Below are 22632 nucleotides of genomic sequence, written 5' to 3'. Positions count from 1 at the left end.
GACGTGAATTCCCTAGATTGGCCATTAATGTTAGTAATAGTCGATATAACGATTTCAATTATGTACATAGAAAAGCTTAGCGAGATTTAAACACACCGTTCATGTGGCGTCCGTTGGGATAACTTTTCTGTGCTGCGCCATCCAAGGTACGGCTGACGGTAGGAGTTCCGTAGAACACCGCTGCTACTGGCCACTGATATAAAGCTGCTTGTAATAGGCGCTCCCCGCGTGAAACTGCCGCGCTGCGAGATAATCGGCGAAGTTTGAGTAGAGTTAAGGTGGGACGTGGACCAACGGGTTGCTCCTAAGCACGTCTGAACATGCCCCGCCCCATGGTCAGTGGACGATCCCCCAGTAGAGGAGCTCTGGCCACCATGGTGACTGTGCGCTGAGGGGCTAAGTAGCAAAGGGCTTCTGTCGGAACGTTGCGAACCCAATGAGCTGAGTGATGTCGTCTTTGAGTTAAGTCCCTGCCAACGACCTGTTTCCTGCGTGCGTTTGCGGGTAAAGTTTCCTGGACGGTAGCCCCCAGTTGTTCGTCCGGCGACAGATGTTCCACATGAAGTGCTTTCATCTCCCTGATTGTAGTGTCGGAACCAGTCGGGAATGTTAAGCCGCTGCAGAGAGGCCTGTACACGTAGCTGATGTTCGCTCAAGGCGGCCGGGTTTTGATCATGAGATTTTCGAAGTTCATTCTCAGGAGGCTGAAACGTATTAGAAAAATAAATGCATAATTCAACTTGGTTTTTATTATAGTTTTAGTCCGATAGGGATCTACATCGGATCGGATATGGTTTTTTAGAAAACATTCTTTGAGCAAAAGTATAATCTTTAGAAACTCTGAACCTTTTATCTTTCAACTCCAAAGTTATCAAATTTGTAATAACTTAACACTTTTTTTTTATTATTCAGACAAGTCAATATTGTTATGTATAGTTATTCTGGTCTTCTTATCTTATGCTTCTTATCGTCGCTTTATACACAAGAAATCACGTCAGGTTTTTTTGCAAATGGCAGTAAAGTTAACCAAATTTACCAAAATAAGTAATTCTAATATGTTAAGTACATGCTTTATGATTACAAGATACTTTTAATAAATAGTTTTATAATATATATTTGCTTTTAATAGCCACCCGGAACTTATGGAGTACAAGGATATATTGTTTTCTTGTGAATGTACATACATATGTAACACCACTAACCATACAGCATATAGACAACCCATTTCATACAACGAAAATGGACGCGAAAATTTCTTGCGACAGGCCCCAGCAGGCCCCAGAGCGGATTTCTTACGCTCTCTTACGCTCATCGTTCGTTCATCTTACGCTCATTCTCGCAATAAATGTTTTCTGTTTCTCAGTCTCTAAACGGAGCGCGATGAAGAAGGTTGGCCTGCGCTTCGGTTGATCTTTGTATGTATGCGTGTCACACATTCACATACATGGGTGTATGTGTGCGTGCGATTTCGTTTCGAAGCCAGCGCACAAAATTTTGATTTTTCTTACTTTTAAGGCTTGCTACCCTAACAAAATTCGGGTATTCGTTATTTGATGAAATGACGAAAGAAATTATATTATTTTGTATATTATATTTTTTTATTATTTCAGCATACATTTTTAATTTATTTAGGAATAAGATTAAGTGTTAGTAGTAAAATGTTTTCTGTATATATATTTTTACGAATCATTAAAAATCAATATACTGAGAAAGTGTCAGAGTATATTTCGGTCGGAGTCACTTAAAGCGCCGTTTGCTTTTAAGTTTTTGTTGTTCTGCAAGAGGCTTGTGCATGCCTACTCTAACGATGGAATGATTTTTAGGGGAGGGTGAAGACGGGTGAAGAATTAAATTACTTTTTAAAGTTATTATATATAAGGAAATATATATAAGGAAATTATTAAATTAACGACAATAATTTAATTAAATCTCACAATAACCCAAAATAATAACAAGTGCCTGAAAAATTGTAAACAAAAAAGGTAAACAAGTCCATCAGCTGTTTTCGTGTCTTCACCCTCCCCTAAAAATCATTCCATCGTTAGAGTAGGCATGCACAAGCCTCTTGCAGAACAACAAAAACTTAAAAGCAAACGGCGCTTTAAGTGACTCCGACCGAAATATACTCTGACACTTTCTCAGTATATTGATTTTTAATGATTCGTAAAAATATATATACAGAAAACATTTTACTACTAACACTTAATCTTATTCCTAAATAAATTAAAAATGTATGCTGAAATAATAAAAAAATATAATATAAAAAATAATATAATTTCTTTCGTCATTTCATCAAATAACGAATACCCGAATTTTGTTAGGGTAGCAAGCCTTAAAAGTAAGAAAAATCAAAATTTTGTGCGCTGGCTTCGAAACGAAATCGCACGCACACATACACCCATGTATGTGAATGTGTGACACGCATACATACAAAGATCAACCGAAGCGCAGGCCAACCTTCTTCATCGCGCTCCGTTTAGAGACTGAGAAACAGAAAACATTTATTGCGAGAATGAGCGTAAGATGAACGAACGATGAGCGTAAGAGAGCGTAAGAAATCCGCTCTGGGGCCTGCTGGGGCCTGTAGCAAGAAATTTTCGCGTCCATTTTCGTTGTATGAAATGGGTTGTCTATATGCTGTATGGTTAGTGGTAACACGGAGTAGGAATCACCTTCGACCCCATAAAACATAAATATATTTTATCATCTTTTCCAGAAAAATTGTATAATTTTATTCAAAAAAACAAAATTTATCCAAATCGGAAACCCTTTAGGACTTCTAGACTTAGGCATTTTATTCGGTTTAGTTGTTAGTTTCATAGCTTTGGGTATGCAACAAAAAATTATTTTTTGAAAATCTATACTGTAAGGTAAGTTTAAGTTTGGTGGAAAATGGTAAAAGAATTGAGTACCGGACTCGACTATACAGTTTCTTTCATGTTTTTTCATAAATAATTTTTGTGAGAGTTTTTTATGTGGGTTTTGTATATTTATTGAGTCTCACTGCAGTTGTTCAGAATGTGGATAATTCAAATGTTAAATTTAAGACTTTTAAATTTAAGTTTTAATGTAAGAACTTGAATGGAATAAAATAATAACTTTAACGAAATTTTTTAAATAGTTCTAAGATTTTACAACAGGACTTTAAATTTAGAAGTCCTAAGCTTAACATTATAGATAAATATATGCAACTGAAACTCGAAGAAATATTTTAACAATTTTTGAAAAACTTGTAAGTTATCGAAAACTAGTTAAATCTGCATATTTGATGGGAACTTCCTAAAAAATTGCATTTGGAAATCACTGGCAGAGCAGAAATACAGTCAATAAACACGCAAAGACCAGAAAGAGAGAGGGAAAGAGTTGGAGAGACATAATGACCTTATTCCCAATTGGGAGAACTGCAACTAAAGCAAGTCACACCCAAAACGTTCCTACGCGTATATCTCGGAAGTATACATAACTTCATAAAAATAGATTGTGCCTTTTTTATTTTTCTATGGGTGTTTTTTTTTTATCAAATAATCACCCCCAAAGACTTTGGCACTTTGACGGCATATAAATTGAGTTACTTTAGTAACCAAACACTTATCGCGCGTATTTTTTTATATTTTGGTTTTGATCCTTTAAGGGGAATCAATATATGTTTTGTGACATTCTAGTTGTAATGAATTAACGAAATATTGCTTTTACTTGGGATAGCATTGTGCGCGAAACGCGAATCCAATACAGGTACACGCACGACGGAGAAACTTCTACGCCGCCTTTTGCAATTTCTAGCGACAGAGAAGGTGATACGGTTTAGCACTCATCCGTATCCTTTAGCGCAAGTAGCAAATTTAAACAGTGAAAAATCGAAATTCGACTACTCGTCAACTTGTTGTGTTCGAGCTCTGGTCTCGGTTTCAATTTATTTATCCTTGCGCACACCCATTATCCGTTATCCATTTTCCCGGTTCGTTCATGCATTACCGGTTCCCATATGCTTCACCCATTGTGAGTGTCTCTCTTTGAAAGCTGTTGAGAGCAGCTTTCGCGCATGCGAAATCTTACACAGCTTAAGCTTTCCCCTATAAAACAGGAATGCAGCGCCCTGTTTTTCTCGGGAACATCCTGCGACGTCGATGTAAACAACACAAAGCCCACAACAGGCCTATTTCGCCAAAATAGATCATTAAGTTTACAGCAGGATAAGGATCGGCCGACTATATCCTAAAGCTGTCATATAACTGAACGATCGGAAATGACCCAATTTTCGTGTTTTTGAAGATAGTTGGGACTTCCTAAAGATTCTATATTTAGTCAGATGATCCGACCTATCAAATTTTATTACCAAATAACTATCTGCCGGCTATATCTTATAGCTGCCATATAACTGAACGATCGGAAATGGTATTTGGTAAAAATACCAACTTTGGTATTTTTGAAAATAAAAGCTTGGGACTTTTTTAAAGTTTTTATTTTAATAAATTCGACATATTATGATACTCTGATAAGGATCTAAATCCAAAATTTGAGATATGTATCCGGTTTTAACTGCAAGGTTATATCAACTTCAGCTCCGCCCGAAGTTTGCTTTCCTTTCTTCTTCGTATACGAACTTGTCTCCCATTTTTCAAGCTAGTTAAATTTCCTTCTTTCCTTTGCATGCAGTTGATAAGCCTTTTAATCAACTGATTTAGCTAGAAGAGTGAAACTATTATATTTGGCCAAATACCAAATTTCCATTATTTTTATTTTGTAAATTTTAAATACTTATTAAAAGTTTTCATAAGCTTCTTTAACTTGTCTTTTGAAAAAATTTAAGAAAATTTAAATATTCATTTTTAACATCCGTGGAGCATTCTATATTTTATTTTTTTTGTATGGTTATTCCTATAGCCTTGAGACGATTGCACGTTTTTGGTTAGCCAGTTGCGGCTTTTCTATACATAAGAGACGAGTGTTTTTATAGCCGGTACTCATAAAGTATAACATAGAGAAGAAACCCACCCCATAAAGTATATATGTATATTTTTGATCTGCATCAAGAGCCGAGTTAATTCTTCCTTCTGTCCGTTCGAACGTCTGTTCGTATGAACGAGCTATTCTCGAAGACTATGATCTTTAGGCTACAAAAATTATTCTACCAAACTGGTATTAGAAGTTGTTATTTTTTTCCCATACATTTTATCTGCGGATATTATATAAAATTATTGAATTATTTAAAATAAAAGTACTTTTTATTTAATATACATATAAGTGTTTTACAAACGAGTTTATTCTATGAACTAACTAATTTAATCTTTTTTTACGCAAAATTACAACGTTAAATATCGGAGGGCCTTGTTAAGGAAACTCTCCTCCGGCGAATCAATTTGAAAGGCTATACCCCGCCGGGATCTGCTTTTTAAGTGTTCATAATGCTCTTGAACTGCGACATTGGTGAACACATCTTTGTCTTTATGGTCATGGCTATGGCAAGGAAACATAGAAGTCTTAGAGCAATCCCGCTTCAGTACCATGTTGATAATGCGTGACCGCGTGGAACGACGTTTGGGCTGCGTAATTACCTGGGAGCGTGGTCGGACTGGTGGGGGAGAGGTGGACCCGTACACTCCAGATTCGGTGGAATCGTAACCTATGCTAAGCAACTCTTCGCCACTACAGCTGCAATAGGTAATGCTACTGCGTGGCGACTGCGTTGCGCTTCCGTATGCTTCATCATTGCAAGTGTAGTACTCCGGTGATTCCGCGACCGTCTGTTTTTGGTTTTGCAGGTTATCGGATATTGCATAGGGAATGCACTTGGCTTCAAGGTACATTATCGGTTCGTCGACGGCCTCCTCAACACTTGGTGTCGGGCTTCTACACCGTTCATCCTCCAGTACAGCGATGCGGGCCTGTTGCAGCTTTTGTTCCCGGTGGCGTTGACGGCGCTCGTGACGCTCTTTCTGAAGGCGGGATATAGTCTCCAAGCTCTCTATAAAGAGAAATAGGTCTCTTTGTGCAAAATGGACTGCGTCTAGAGTAAAAGTTGTAGACGTGGACATTTTGCAACTATCGTTGAGGTTCAAGAGCTGGGTGCAAGTGTACGATGCCATAACGAGAGCGATATAGGCGTTTCAGTGGTTGACAGGCAACTGATAATTGTTGACCACACGCGGTCGTTTATATATGCAACAGGTACGCGTGGTGCATATGACCCTTTTAATTATCCTGTTATGGTGCACTGCTACCTGTGCGTTGTACTTAACCTTCCCCATACCTGGTAGTATAATCAGTAGACCTCGCAAAAATCCTACGGGCTACTTAAAGTGCTTAAAGGGCTTCGGAATTTCCTCAAATTAATCCCGAACTCAAAAAATTTAGGTAAGATTGGATTTACCCTATTTTAACCATATGTCCACTGAATAAATGAAACAGCTTTTAACTTACACCTGCTGAAGAATTTATGATGGTACCTTTAGGTATGTACAACCAATTTCAAAGCCACTTGGTATTGTCTAAAATTGCCTAAAGAAACTTCGTTTACTTTCGTTTTACTTAATAAATTTACAGTGGGGCGCAAACAGTGAGTGCTTTTTGTTAAAATATTTTTGGTGACATGCCAAATTTTCATACGGATCGGCCGACTATATCCTATAGCTGCCATATAACTGAACGATCGTTCTACATACATCGTTTTACATACATAGTCCTTTACATTTTAAAATTGATAATGGCGGTAAACGCAACTACAAAACCTACATTATTCAATATAGGGTAAAACTTGATATTCTTTTGGGTGAACCGCGGGAACTGTAAGCAATGGGAGCAATGTTTGTTCTGGACTTTGGTTCGTGGAGCGGGGAGTAAAAAAAAAGATTTTGTCGGCATTTCTATATCCTATAGCTGTTAGTTCTATCCATATAACTGAACGATCGGTATTTTTTCAGATAGAAGCTTGTGACTTTTTTTAAATTATGTAATCTAATAATTTGTTTTTATAACAAAATTCTCATAGATATAACCAATCATTACTAAAAGGGTATATGAACTTCGGCTCCTCCCGAAGTTAGCTTTCCTTTCATGTTTTAAAATGTCGTATTGTAAAAAATTGATTTTATGGTATTATGATAGTCGTTTAAGGAGACCCCCCCATTCTCGGTTTCAAAAAATCAATTTTTTTAAATTTAATTCGAACTTATAACTATTCAAGAATGTTCCTTTAAAATTTCAAGTAAAAATTTAAAAAACTCTTGAAGATATAGCCGATTTATGGTGGAACTTCCAAACCTTAAAACGCTTTTTTTCTCGAAACAGTGTTTTTACGACTGGCGCATGAGGTTACTCAAAACCTATTAATCCAATCGGTAAATCCAAATTTTAATACGTTATTCTATACATATAAAACTCTCGTATGAACTAGGATAGATCAATTCGGTAAAGATCTTCTTTACTTTTCAACTTGATTTGTGGCTGAAAAAAATTTCAAAGGCCCGCTATTTTGTTAATTTTTATGCGAAATTAATAATCCTAGTTCATACCAGATCCAAACATGTACTCTTTCTAATCCCGTTGGAATTTTTGGTTTCTGATGTTCCAGTGAGCAGAAATTTGTTTGAACAACACAAAAAACAAAAAAAAAAAAAAAAAAGTAATGTAACATTTTTTTTTTCCTTTTTATGTCTGCAAATAAATAACACAAAAAATCGTCAAAATTTGAAATTGAAAATGGGGGGGAGGGGCCCCTTAAGTCGCGGCCAACTGTATGCGTTATTTTTGGTAAATGTATATCCGCCCAAAGTTAGGTGTCTTTTCTTCTTTTTTTATCATCTTACCCTAGCAATCAATTATTCTCTTTGGAACTTGAATCACTTCAGAATTTACCATCATAAGCTCCCCTACTATTAGAAAAATCGGAAACTAACTTTTTTGTTTGTTTTCGGAACTTGTCCAACCAGGTAAAAAAAAAAATGCAAAAAACTGCAACCAGTTTCTTACAATCTTTTTTTTTATAAAACATTTCTAATTGTAGTTCCTATTATAAGGTTATTTCTTTAGATTAAAAATTATTTGTTTATTCAACTATTTGAATGTTTAGTAATCTTACTAGTTGGCATCGTTTTAAATAATCCAAGCGACCAATTGGCATTTAAGCCTTAAAAAAATTGCATGCAAAAAGTTCAGATAAATAGATAAAATATACAAAAATAAGAAGTATCAAAAAAAGTATAAATACAAAAGGTATACATATATCTTGAGGACATTCGGTCATTGGGAGTGCGTAGCACTTTCACATTTTGCTATTTACAATTTTTTTTTAGCCAATTCAGCCCAGAAGGAAAACGATTTTATTGTCTTTACATGAGTATAAAGTGGTAATTAATTATTTTTGATTATTTTTTTTATTTAAACCTAGGTTAGTCAAATTATGTATAAATAACTGTTTCAACTGGCCTAAGAAATTTGTTTTTTGGTAACATTCTAATAGGGATCGGCCAACTATATCAGTTATTAGGGATGTATGTACAGGTCTTAACTGCAAGGGCACATTACCTTCGGCTCCGTCCGAAGCTAGCTTTCCTTTCTTGTTTCAAATATTTTAAAGCCCTGTTGAAGTATCAACTCGATAGCATTTAAACAAAGGGATTTTGCACAGAACAGACGAATATATGTAGATTTTGTTTTTTTTTTTTTACATATTTTTAAGGATATAGAAATTAATACCTACATAAAGTACCAAAAGTACTTACATAAATATACATACATTTGTATTTATGTACTTTAAAGGTAAACTTTTATGGCGGAAGCCGTTCATCTTTGCGGTAATAGAATATGTACAACATACATACATACATATGTACATAGCTATAAGGCACTATGGGCCGAAACGCCCAGTTTTAGAGATACTGGCCTCAAATTTTGCACATACGCTTAAACTATTTTTGTCGAATTTCGAATTTTTTTTGTTTTTTAAATTTGACCACGCCCACTTTGGGCGGAAACGTCGTTTTTTTGGCATGAACTCCAATTTTAGATATACTGGGCTCAGTATTTCCATATATGTACATACATATATGCTTGAACTATTTTTGTCGAATTTCGAAATTTATTGTTTTGGAAATTTGATCACGCCTATATCAAGAATTGGCCATACTGGCATTTTTACTTAATTTTGACATAAACTTTTCATGTTTATGAATAAGTTTATGAAGACATAAGTTTTTCTTAACAAGAACTAAAACTTTTACTAAATATGGTTCTATTTAATTTAATTTAAACCTCTAACAGCGGCGACTTTCCGGTGGCTCTCCACCCCAAGCTTCGAGGAGCGCTGCATGAGAGAACTCATGCAACATGTATTGTTTTTTCGAAAAGGGGCAAAAACGGGCGAAGAAGATCAATTAAATTTGAATTCCTATATATTTATAAGTAACTTCTTGCGCCGATATGCGCTGAAAAAGTAACACTCCACAAAGCACAACTACTTTTGTTACACATTTCTGCTAAATAAACACATACAAAACATATTTATTTGGGATATCTATTCATCAAAACGTTGTTCATACTCAAAAAATAGTTTCATAATTTTTTTGATTTTATGCCGCACTGGGACCACAGTGCAATGTATAAAAATACCGTCTAATTATATTCAGATATATGTACATACATACATACATACATACATACCATATGTGCATATTTATGTACATAAGTAAACACATATCAGGTTCTTAGCCTTTAATGCATAAATTACTTTAAAATAGTCATTTGTGACTCATGTTACATTTAATATTTAATATTGTTGATTTTATTAATACGCCAAGCAAAAAAAAAATCACAAATCTGCGAAATAGGGGTTTGGGGCGCTGGCCATTTGAAGAATTCATATATGTACATATGTATGTAGACACAATACTTAAAAGATATCTACATATGTACATACATTTTCAATATCATATAAACTTGTATGTATGAAAATATAAACAGGCAAAACATACATATGTACATACTTATGAATAATCATAAATATACCCACAAACATGTGTACATATGTATGTATGAATGACTAGACCGCTAATTTTCAAACAATTTTGCTGGGAGAGAAACGCATTTGACGATGCTGATTTGTTAACTCAACGCAAGAGAAAATAAAAAGTACTCCTCTAAAAATGAGAAACAAATTAAAAGTGTGAAAAATTGTGTCAAGCGACGAAAGTAAAAATGTAAATAAGCAGTACCACAAAAAGACTTTAATTAATTTAATTTCCTGTACCTCCTGCCCACCCCTTCGGTTACTACATACCAACCGTGTTTATATATACATATATGTACATACAAATGCCGTGATGAGAGTGCAAATGATTGCTGACCTGTAGGGTGATCTGGTGATCTCAGCATTTAAGCATTTCAATTGAGTACTACCACTAACCATACAGCATATAGACAACCCATTTCATACAACGAAAATGGACGCGAAAATTTCTTGCTACAGGCCCCAGCAGGCCCCAGAGCGGATTTCTTACGCTCTCTTACGCTCATCGTTCGTTCATCTTACGCTCATTCTCGCATTAAATGTTTTCTGTTTCTCAGTCTCTAAACGGAGCGCGATGAAGAAGGTTGGCCTGCGCTTCGGTTGATCTTTGTATGTATGCGTGTCACACATTCACATACATGGGTGTATGTGTGCGTGCGATTTCGTTTCGAAGCCAGCGCACAAAATTTTGATTTTTCTTACTTTTAAGGCTTGCTACCCTAACAAAATTCGGGTATTCGTTATTTGATGAAATGACGAAAGAAATTATATTATTTTTTATTTTATTTTTTTTTATTATTTCAGCATACATTTTTAATTTATTTAGGAATAAGATTAAGTGTTAGTAGTAAAATGTTTTCTGTATATATATTTTTACGAATCATTAAAAATCAATATACTGAGAAAGTGTCAGAGTATATTTCGGTCGGAGTCACTTAAAGCGCCGATTGCTTTTAAGTTTTTGTTGTTCTGCAAGAGGCTTGTGCATGCCTACTCTAACGATGGAATGATTTTTAGGGGAGGGTGAAGACACGAAAACAGCTGATGGACTTGTTTACCTTTTTTGTTTACAATTTTTCAGGCACTTGTTATTATATTTTGGGTTATTGTGAGATTTAATTAAATTATTGTCGTTAATTTAATAATTTCCTTATATATATTTCCTTATATATAATAACTTTAAAAAGTAATTTAATTCTTCACCCGTCTTCACCCTCCCCTAAAAATCATTCCATCGTTAGAGTAGGCATGCACAAGCCTCTTGCAGAACAACAAAAACTTAAAAGCAAACGGCGCTTTAAGTGACTCCGACCGAAATATACTCTGACACTTTCTCAGTATATTGATTTTTAATGATTCGTAAAAATATATATACAGAAAACATTTTACTACTAACACTTAATCTTATTCCTAAATAAATTAAAAATGTATGCTGAAATAATAAAAAAATATAATATACAAAATAATATAATTTCTTTCGTCATTTCATCAAATAACGAATACCCGAATTTTGTTAGGGTAGCAAGCCTTAAAAGTAAGAAAAATCAAAATTTTGTGCGCTGGCTTCGAAACGAAATCGCACGCACACATACACCCATGTATGTGAATGTGTGACACGCATACATACAAAGATCAACCGAAGCGCAGGCCAACCTTCTTCATCGCGCTCCGTTTAGAGACTGAGAAACAGAAAACATTTATTGCGAGAATGAGCGTAAGATGAACGAACGATGAGCGTAAGAGAGCGTAAGAAATCCGCTCTGGGGCCTGCTGGGGCCTGTCGCAAGAAATTTTCGCGTCCATTTTCGTTGTATGAAATGGGTTGTCTATATGCTGTATGGTTAGTGGTACTACTTTGTATGTATGGCATCAGCCTTGCCCCAGCACAATAGCTCTTAACAATTAGAAAGCAGCGTTCGCAGTTTTGCTCTTAAGAAGCCGCTTTTCTCCACGTACTAACAGAAAAAGTAAAACAAATATGGAACAGAATTTTTCCGGATGGAGAGCAAGACTATCCATATATTGACATATGTATGAACATACATATCACACGTTAAAATGAGTTTTAAGAGAGTTTAAGAGCACGCATTGATCAAGTACTATTTTGAAAGAGAACTTGCTTCAAGTTCTGTGTGTTTGGCTTTGCTCTTAACTCAGACTTTGTCGAAAAGCGAATGAAAATTAGACACAATAGCAAACATATTTGAGTTGTAAATAAAAGGTCTCTTTTGTGAGACGGCACATTAAAAAACTATTTGGAGTAGCAAGGAGTTGTATTTTTGCACTTTAAGATAACCAAATACAAAAACGATTATTAAAATATCTTTAACCGTTGCTAACCTTCTTTGTTGCCTGCAAAATGAGGAGAAGTTAGGTTGTGTAAGGGTTGCCTTTTTTGCTTGGCACGTTTGATTGAAAAATATATTTTTATGATTGTAGTACATACATATATAAATTTGTAAGTATGTACATATGTACATGTTAACTACAAGTACACGCTGGTTTAAAAAAATCGCATTTAAATTACCCTACCATTTACTGACAGGGGCATAGAAATTAAAGTATGCATTAACATATGTATGTATGTACATACATACATATGTAAATAAGACCATCTGGCGGAGGCAAGGGTAAAAAACGCCTATAATAATAATATAACTCAAAAAAATTTGCTCTGAACAAAACAAAATGTTGAATATTTTATACTCAGAACTTCAAAGTAATAGTTTAAACGGTTTTTTAAATTTAAAAATAAAATTTTAAAATAGCACAATATCGAGCCCTATTTGCGAAAATAACGTAAGCGCCATTCTTCACTAAAAGCGTCATTACCACTAAAAACAAAAATCATTTAACAATAACCAAGCTCAAAAAGTACATACATATGTAAGTCCATTTACTTCAAATATTTAGTAGGAAACCGCTTTTGGAAATATAAATGGCGTAGCTTCATGGAACACAGAAAATTTAGTCCTAGAAATGTTTTATGAAATGGTACCTGATGGTAGTTGGTATAGACTACGAAACCCCGTCGGACTAGGATTTAGGTCAGACAACTACCTAGGCGACTTAAAAGGTTCACATTTTTCCCTTCATTTTTGGGACTTGGGTGGTAATAAGCATATGATAATATTAAGGGGGACATCTGAGTAACTGGGAAAAAAGCGGATTTTCTGGAATTTCGTATTGCCAAATGAAAAAGCCAATCGAAAATTTGTAAATTATGTTTTATAATATTAGGATTTGGGCAATATATTGATTTTTTGCAAAATGGTGAGTGATTGAAAAAAAGTTAAAATTTTTACGAAAAAAACCTCACAGAAATTCTACGTTTGTCGATTGATAAAGGTATTTTAAATATACCTTCAAAATTTCAGATCGATCGGTTAAGATTTGTTCGAGTTATGTTTCATTCAGTCTCAAAAAAAGTGGTTTCGAGAAAAACGCGTTTAAAGTTTTACTGTACTGTGGGATATACATAAATGTGAGGCTTCGCCGCAGAATGGAAAATTTCGACAAATAGATACTTTTGCCGGACTCTATCTTTTGATATGTTATTTTTAGACCCAAGAAAATTTTTTGTTTGAAATATGTACTATATTTTGCACATAATCCATACTCGAATATAGAAAGTTAAGCGCGACGAAACACGATACATAAAAATTTTATTGTATGATTGCGTTGTACTTTGTATTGTATGTAAAAACTAAAATTTAAATAATATAATGCATCATGAGAATACTGGAAATTCAAAAAGGTTGGTTTGATCATCAAATATTGATGAACTTATGTATAAATATTGATGAATTTATGTATAAATATTTATTTATACATGTATAGTATATACACATTTTAATAAGTATATAACCTGGTTTCCTAACCTAAGACATCTACATATATTAATATCTAAATATATTAAAAATTGCTTATACATATCTATACAGAAGATTCTGTCTATAGACATTATAAATGCTACTCTCAACAAATGAGCGACATCAATAGCCCTTGGGAGGGTTAAACTAAGCCTAAAACTAGAACAAGTTGTCCACGAAACAATGCCAAAATGCAGCTAAAATCGATGTCCGTAAAGGCTGAATGTGTTCGTAAAATGTATGTATGAGCTTACATATTTATAGAAACTCACCAAAGCATTTTTCTGATTTTCCTTGTCGAGCAGGAATTCCATGCTCTTGTGCGGTCTCCGAACTGACGCGATTTGGACGACTCCTCCACCTATTGAATTTTTGACGGCATCTCCGTTTAGATCATCCACTTCGTAGGCCGCGCTAGTCACGTTTAAGCGTTTTACAATGTATCGCTTGTGTGGAAGACTGAGCGGGTTGCTGGTTATGTCCATGAGGGAGCGAGTTTTTCCTGAAATAATAGTCTCGTGGGTGTCCAGATTGGTTTCAATCAACCCCATTTTCCCGGCACAATACTCGGGTGAAACGGCAACGGGTACGGCGGTGACCACAGTGGGTCTTAACCCACTTCCGTTTCCACCCAATTGGTTGAACATTTGGGTCTTTTCAGCCACTGTAGCCCGCGAAGGCGACTCGGTGTCCCGCATTTTGGCTGGAACGCCAGCCGACAACTGTTTGGCGAACTTTTGGTACTGCTCCCGCTCGGCTTCGAGCATTGCTTCGCTTTCACTGGCAGCACTGGGCCCGGCAACGGCACTTTGAGGCGTTCCTTGAGGCGCATGCGTTAGGCTGCCACTTCGGGGAGGCTGCTTGGGCAACGGCGGTTTACCAGTCACCTTTTGCAATGTGGAGGTTTTGGCCAGCTGTTCTGGCTTTCGAACGCTGTGTACACTCACTGTACTAGCCTCGGAGACGACACTGTCGTCGAGCTGGCAGGATTGAACATTCCTTGGGGGCTTCAGTGGTATATGAATAAAGCTGTCCGAGCTTCTGCACACGCGACCATTTTCGTTGCTTTGGCTTCGATTCACAGTACCTGCTTTGACCGCCACCGGTGCCTGCTTTTGATCCGTCCGATCCAGCTGTGGCTTCTTTTTGCGTCGCAATGACAATCGCAGTCCATGAGCGAACCTAGAAAGGAAGCTTTTGGAACTAGGTTGCTTTTCTCCTGCCGACCCCGCTGCGACCGCATGTTGCTTAGGATCACTGGCAGGTGGCATATCGCCAACGCTGCTGCCGATTTCTGGATCCTCTGTGTCGAAACGCTGTAAAAGTTGCTGAGAGGCGTACAAGATGTGGTGGGCGCGATTGGTGGGTGGCTCGCTGAGAATGGGTAGGTGCAGACTCAATGGACGTATTACCGGACGATGGGAGGGTTCGGGCGTGGGTGTGTACGTGGGCGGTGTCGGTAGCGATGGCTGCGCGAACCGGGCTGGCAAGTGTAAACCGGGCGGGCAGAGCAGAGAATCAAGATTAACTGTAACTGCGTTGTCTGAAGCGAGCTCATGGTTTGTTTTAGTTTCGCATTTCGGGTCTCTCCCGATCGGCACGATGTTTTCGTTGTTCTCATCGCTCTCTTCTGCGACGATCGGCGGTTCTCTTGCTGGCTCTGCTCTTTCGCTGCGATATCTCTCTGTCTGCTCTTCGTTATAACGGGCCGCGATATTCTCGTTCTCTTTTGTGTTGTGCAACACCGTGGCGTCAGCATTGTCCAGAAGTTCATCATCGCTCGAGACTCCCTCGCTGGAATTTGCATGCTCCTCCTGGGGCTCTTCGGAGGACTGCTCCTGCCAACAGTATTTGCTCACCACTGGACAGAAACTTACTTCCTTGCTGAATGAGTTTCTGGAACCAGCGGGCAGTAGGATGCCCAAAGGCTTGGGTAGGGTGGGTGTTTGCGGCAGCTGGTGCATCGATGTGTGGGCGCTGCTAACGTAAATGTCGTCCTCTTGGTCTTGTTGCCGGTCCACATAGGCAGAAAGGTCGGGAGTACTGCTGACAAGGCTACGTGTCTTTGCGCCCGCTGCATGTGATTGAAATCGTCGCTTCGGCAAAGATGGCTGTGTCGGAAGCACTTGTGGTTTGGGGGCTGTGACTTCCTGGATATTGAAGTTACACTGCTCCAGGCTTTGGGCATAAGAGGTGCGCAAATTGGTTGGGTCCTGGTCAAATGTTTTACCGAAGCTGCTAAAGTTCATTGTAGCTGGTTGGAATCCAGCTTGACTGGTTGAATGAGTTTGAGGATTTACAGCTATTCGCTTGGTTCGTGGCGGTGGCTTTCTGATTGTCAATTGAACGTGCTGCACTTGTGGCGCCTCGATCGAATCTTGCGAGTCCTTATTTCCTGTTACCTCGATCGTCATGCTGGAATCAGAAACTTCAGTAGCCTGAAGTACTTCCGTAGTGGTCTGAAATTAAGTAAATACAATATCAATGTAAATAAGGGATTCTATTACAGAAAATCTTTAAAAATTAAATTTAATTTAAGTTGTTTCAAGAAAATATATTTCCATGATCTTGTCAGAAGTCTTGTGTCAACGGCTAATATTTGTTATTGTTTTATATTTTTAACCATACTTATTCTTTTATATAAATATTTTTTTAACTGGAATATTTTTTTAAAGCATACATATGTATGTATCTTTTAATATATTCAAAAATATTGTTTGTCGACGTTTGTAGAAACGATCCTTAAATCGGAATAAAAATTTGAGAAAAAAAATCATTTTCGTAAGAATAAATTGAAAACAGACAACTATAAAAAATGTGAACTATGTACATATGTCTGTATGTACACTGCGCGTCATTAGATTAGCGCCCCCTTAGTATTCCCATTTGAAGTGAATTATTTTCAAAACGATTAATCATAAAACTATAAATTTATACCCCTGCCGAGGGTATCATAATTTTGTCCAAAAGTGTGCAACGCGGTGAAGGAGACATCTCCGAGCCTATAAAGTATATATGTATATTCTTGTTCAGGATCACCTCCTGAGTTGATATAAGCATGTCCGTCTGTCTGTTTCTACGCAAACTAGTTTCTCAGTTTTGAAGCTGTTGTCTTGAAACTTTGCATTAACCCTTCTTTATTTTGCACGCAGTATATGTATAAGTCGGAACGGCCGGGATCGGCCGACTATATCCTACTATATTCTATAGCTGCCATGTAAATGAACCATCGGAAATGAAGCATCTTGTGTTTTTGAAGACAGAAAGTTGGAACTTTTTTTGGTCAGTTGATCACATCTACCAAATTTCATAAGACGACTTATACATAGACGATCGGATATGGTATTTGGTAAAATTAACAACTTTGTAATTTTTGAAGATAGAAGCTTGAAAAATTTTTTTTTTTTGAATTGTAATTGTTTTTATACCCTTGCAGAGGGTATTATAATTTTGTCCAAAAGTGTGCAACGCAGTGAAAGAGACATCTCCGACCCTATAAAGTATATATATTCTTGATCAGGATCACCTCCTGAGTTGATATGAGCATGTCCGTCTGTCCGTCTGTCCGTCTGTCCGTCTGTCTGTTTCTACGCAAACTAGTCTCTCAGTTTTAAAGCTATCGTCTTGAAACTTTGCACACACCCTTCTTTCCTTTGCACGCAGTATATAAGTCGGAACGGCCGGGATCGGCCGACTATATCCTATAGCTGCCATATAACTGATTGATCGGAAATGGTATAACTTTGGTGTTTTTAGAGTTAGAGAGTTCAAATTTGACATGAGAGCTATTTTTGGCAAAATAATACGACATGCCAAATTTCGTAAGGATCGGCCGACTATATCCTATAGCTGCCATATAACTTAACGATCGGAAATGACCCAACTTTTGTGTTTTTGAAGATAGAAAGCTGGAACTTGGTACAGATTATATTTTGATCCATCCTACCAAATTTCATAAGGATCGGCCAACTATATCCGATGTTTGCGATATATATCCGGTTTTAGCTGCAAGGGTATATAAACTTCGGCTCCGCCCGAAGTTAGCTTTCCTTTCTTGTTTATTGTAAGAATCGTCCAACTATATCCGATGTTTGTGATATCGAAGAAGTTAGAATTCCTTTCTTGTTATACCCTTGCAGAGGGTATTATAATTTTGTCCAAAAGTGTGCAACGCAGTGAAGGAGACATCTCCGACCCTATAAAGTATATATATTCTTGATCAGGATCACCTCCTGAGTTGATATGAGCATGTCCGTCTGTCCGTCTGTCTGTTTCTACGCAAACTAGTCTCTCAGTTTTAAAGCTATCGACTTGAAACTTTGCACACACCCTTCTTTCCTTTGCACGCAGTATATAAGTCGGAACGGCCGGGATCGGCCGACTATATCCTATAGCTGCCATCAGGGCCGTAGCTAGAGCCTCGGGGGCCCTGGGGCAACAAGTAAATTTGGGGCCCCCTATACGGAAGTCTTTTGCCCCGGCGGGGCCCTTTCGCTTCGGGGGCCCTGGGGCACCGCCCCACCTGCCCCATGCTAGCTACGGCCCTGGCTGCCATATAACTGATTGATCGGAAATGGTATAACTTTGGTGTTTTAAGAGTTAGAGAGTTCAAATTTGACATAAGAGCTATTTTTGGCAAAATATTACGACATGCCAAATTTCATAAGGATCGGACGACTATATCCTATAGCTGCCATATAACTGAACGATCGGAAATGACCCAACTTTCGTGTTTTTGAAGATAGAAAGCTGGAATTTAATACAGATTCTATTTTTGGTCAGTTGACCCAACCTACCAAATTTCATTAGGATCGGCCGACTATATCCCATAGCTGCCATATAACTGAACGATCGGAAATGGTATTTGGTAGAAATATCAACTTTCGTATTTTTGAAGATAGAAGTTTGGGACTCTTTTTAGATTTTGTATTGTAATAAATTGGATTATATTTTCCTATTTCCATAAGGATTGGCCAACTATATCCGATGTTTGCGCTATATATCCGGTTTTAACTGCAAGGGTATATAAACTTCGGCTCCGCCCGAAGTTAGCTTTCCTTTCTTGTTTTTTTTTATTTTTTTTTATAAAAAATTGGTTTTTTGATGAAATTTTCATAAGAATCAGCCAACTATGTATGTAGTATGTATGAAATTTGGGATATATTTTCAAACTTTACTGAAAGGGTATATGTACATATTTACTTCGGCTCAGCCCGAAGTAAGTTTTCCCTTCTTGTTTAGTTTAAATATATTTTTTTGTCTCCCCACAAGCGATTTAAGGAACTGTGGTTTGATCACCACACCAAAAGTGTTCTTAAATGTAGAGCTCTGGAATGGGAAGATTTTATTGAACAAGAGGGAGGAAATTGATCATCCTTAGATTTATTATACATAAAAAGCGTAGTATCTTATGTATAACCCTAGAAAATGTTTTCCCCATGAATATATATTTTTGGCGCATACATTTGAACTTTCTTTCTGTTTATCCTGGTAGGTTGGGCGTCTAAAAAAATAAAGCTTAATGCGCTAACTGTACTTTAAGTTTGGGTACTTGAATTTCGATTTAAACCAGTGGTGCCCAAAACCCTATCCCATGGGTTTGGAAATATCCCTAAGTCCGGCCTCTGCCTGCACACCGGCACTGTAGAACGACTGTAAATTTTAGTAAAATTCCAAATATTCAAATACAAAGGAATGTCCAACATGGGAATGTATTTGTTTGGGCACCACTGATTTAAAGCGTTTTTAAGTTTAATGAACCAAACTAATTTTTTATAGTAAACAATTTTCTTTGATTTTTGTTTTCAAAAAATTGGAAGATATTTTACATTTTTATTTATTTTTTTTCGAACTCATACTTAAAACCAGGGACAGCAAATAAGACTTATGAGTTCAAAAAAATTGAACGACAAAAAAGCCTTTGTGGGGAGTGGGAAAAGGACACTTATACCATTTTTTAACGGTGAATCCAGAAACACAATAAACTTTTATTTCAATTTCTATTGCTAAAATTGAAATATAACTCCTTTATTATGTCCTTTAAGGACATTCGATACATCATTTGAAAGGTACTGCGCCACAGATCATAAAAATGTAAGCGGTTTTTTGTAAGTCCACTCGGTTTAGAAGTTATTCGCATTCAATTTTTATTTTCAATTTTTATAATAAAAATTGAATCGTAACACTTATTTTCAATTTTTTTAATAAAAATTGAATCATAATTTTTATTTTTATTTTATTTATTAAAATTGAAAAATAATTCTTAGTCTTAATTATTATTATAAAAATTGAAAATAAGAGTTATATTTCAATTTTTGTCATAAAAATCAACAAATAATTTTTATTTTATAATTTTTATTTTAAAAATTATAACAATTACGGTCCCTGCTTAAAACAGTACCCGTTTCATTTAAAAGAAACTGACACAACTTCACATTTCTGCAGTGCCTCCCTTAGTCACCTAAGAGAATTATTGTAGGAAAATCTAGATATATATAGAAAGAGAAATAGCTTGAATTCTCTTTTGTCTTTAAAAACAAAGACAATACACGCCCATACATAATTTCTGTATGAAATAAATGTAAATGAGAAAGAAAATTGTATTTTGTAAACGAAACTTCAGTGGAAAATTATGTATTAAACTAACTATACGTATATAAAACTATATATTAAACGTGGTTACGTGATATATTTATGTTACGTAAAAACGGCAAAATAGTTGGAGCTTAACATAATAAGGTACATTGGAAATCCGATTCATGTATGTACTCTGCAACCACGTATGTATATATGACCATATATATTTACATATTGATAGATATACATAAATATGTATATGCATATTTAACTCAATTGCAGTTATCAGATTTCTATATGTCCTCAGATCAGAAACTTAAAAACTTAGACCTACCTTGTCAGCTGATGATAGGGTTTTGTCTTGATCCGCAATGGGCATATCGTTAAGGATGGATACATTTTTGTCGTAGATTTTGCTGATTTCATCAAGCAAAAAATTTCCTTTGCAGATCACCTGCTCATAGTCCCCACCAGAAACGCTGCTGCGGTCCGACATCTTGGCACATTTGGTCCTCTTGTGGTTTCTCTGAAGCTGTTCGGCTGTAGGTTTCTGATCGGTATAATCCAGCAGAGTGAGGTTTTGGTAACTAGCGTTAAGATACCCCGCACTGGCCACGCCTACTGAAGTTCGGGAGCGATCCACACGTCGACTAATCCCAACAGCTCGGTCGTTCCAGCTACAGCTACGGCGGATCTTCGACAGGCTGTGACAGTCGAAGAAGTAGTCGCGCCTCTCCTCCGCCTCCCACTCGTCGCCGGAACTTGCGCCGCTGCTGTTGCTGTTACTGCGACAATTTCGTTGGTGGGACCGGCTGTTGCGCGATCTACGCCGACGTCCGAGTTGCTGCAGCTCGTTGGGAAGCGAATGTGTGGTGCCTAGGGGCGGGGAAAAATCTGCAGCAGAGGAGCTGCTGCTGCTCCGACTGCTGTTCGTCGTTCTTTTGCTGTTAGTGGCCAGCCCGTAGCCGGTGACGTAAGTAGGGAGCGCTGGATCGATGACTACTGTTTTAGGCGACGACGAACCTCGCGGCTCGCGTATATCGGGCAAACTGTTGTGCAGCCATGTAAACGAGGCGGCCGACGATGCCTCTGATCCGCTCGGCGATGGAAGTTGTGAAGGTGATGCTGAGTCTGAGGCCGATGGACTCATCGATTCCGATTCAGACGATGCCGAAGAGGTGGGACTCTCCGGGGAACTATTAATAGCCAACGTCTGAGAGCAGGGCATTGTGCTTGTGCCCGACGGCTGCTCTATTTTCAGCTGACACAAATCATCCTCGTCGGTGGAGTTTTGCGGATTGGGTGAGCTGTCCTCTAGAAGCTGTATCTCTTCCTCTTCGGACAGCTTATCGAAATTCTGGGGTATCGATTTAGACGTATCACGCTGCAATGTACTTGGTTCACAATAGCCGGAGTCCTCCGAAAGGTTTTCTGCCGAGGTAAGTGGCAATCGGCGAATAGTGACTCCATCCGTTTTCCCCCCATCTCCCATATTTCCATTTCCAGAGACCGAGATAAGAAGACTGCGTCCGCTGGCATCGCTGGAGCTAGAACTAGACTCCGAATCCGACTTTAGCTCTGCTTGATGAAGGTTCTTCGAAAAAAGTTTCCGCTCTTGCTGGTCCTCGAAGCTAAGCTTGTTAAGCTCATAATAGGTTTGGTGCAGGCGTCCGTCGCTTGACTCGTACCGCTTCATCAGAGTCAGAGACGAGGCTGACGCCCTTCTGCTTTCCGGATTCGCGTCGGACGTGACTACACCAGCACCTTGTTCACAGCTTATGAGCGATGGTGAGCTGTTTCCCAGACTGCTCATACTTTGGTGCTGCTCTTGTAGTGTGAGCTGCCGTTCCAAGGACTCGAATTGCACTAAAGAAGAACTGCGGGACAGCGAGTGGTAGGAGTCATTGTCTGAGAAGTACTCATCAAAAACTCCACCACGACGGCTGCCGGTACTGCTTCTTTGCCCCTGACTCCCATAACTGTCACGCGTATAAGGCTCCACTGACAAAAAGCGGTCCTGGCTGGTTGGGGGCTCAGGATCAAAGTGTAAAGAACGACGAAGTTGTACGCTATCATCCAAGCCGTCTACTTGATCAAGTTCTTGGCACCTTCTGGCTCGCTTTGGAGGGCAGGCGAAGTCTCTCTCAGATATGGCGTCAATATCTGCAATATTTGTAAACAAAT

At 37.6% G+C, this 22632-nt stretch overlaps 2 protein-coding genes across 6 annotated transcripts in view; both read right to left on the bottom strand.

Moving 5' to 3' along the window:
• LOC108119317 (serine-rich adhesin for platelets) overlaps positions 1-22632 on the bottom strand; it is a 37986-nt gene that overhangs the window by 5769 nt on the left and 9585 nt on the right. For 4 of the 5 annotated variants that reach the window (XR_011442128.1, XM_043213828.2, XM_043213829.2 and 1 more), the window contains exons 4-6: positions 20783-22611; positions 14145-16331; positions 97-704 (exon numbers count right to left, since the gene is read on the bottom strand). Coding sequence is in view for 4 of the 5 variants with exons in the window: in XM_043213828.2 (XP_043069763.1) it covers positions 97-704; positions 14145-16331; positions 20783-22611 (4624 nt within the window). In the remaining variant the exon portion in view is untranslated. Of the gene's footprint in view, positions 1-96; positions 705-3693; positions 3904-14144; positions 16332-20782; positions 22612-22632 lie in introns of those variants that run through there. The other variant, XM_043213832.2, reaches the window with a different exon arrangement.
• On the bottom strand, positions 5257-10389 carry dunk (disrupted underground network). The gene is made up of 2 exons (XM_017232470.3): positions 10338-10389; positions 5257-5962 (listed from the first exon to the last, which is right to left on the bottom strand). Exons 1-2 carry the CDS (start codon positions 10363-10365, stop codon positions 5301-5303), a joined length of 690 nt encoding a protein of 229 aa, XP_017087959.3. The 5' UTR covers positions 10366-10389; the 3' UTR covers positions 5257-5300.

This window comes from Drosophila bipectinata, chromosome 2L (genome assembly GCF_030179905.1).
Source record: "Drosophila bipectinata strain 14024-0381.07 chromosome 2L, DbipHiC1v2, whole genome shotgun sequence".
In the NCBI taxonomy this organism is placed as follows: domain Eukaryota; kingdom Metazoa; phylum Arthropoda; class Insecta; order Diptera; family Drosophilidae; genus Drosophila; species Drosophila bipectinata.
Note: the sequence above shows the minus strand (reverse complement) of the source record. Positions and strands in the feature narration are given on the sequence as shown.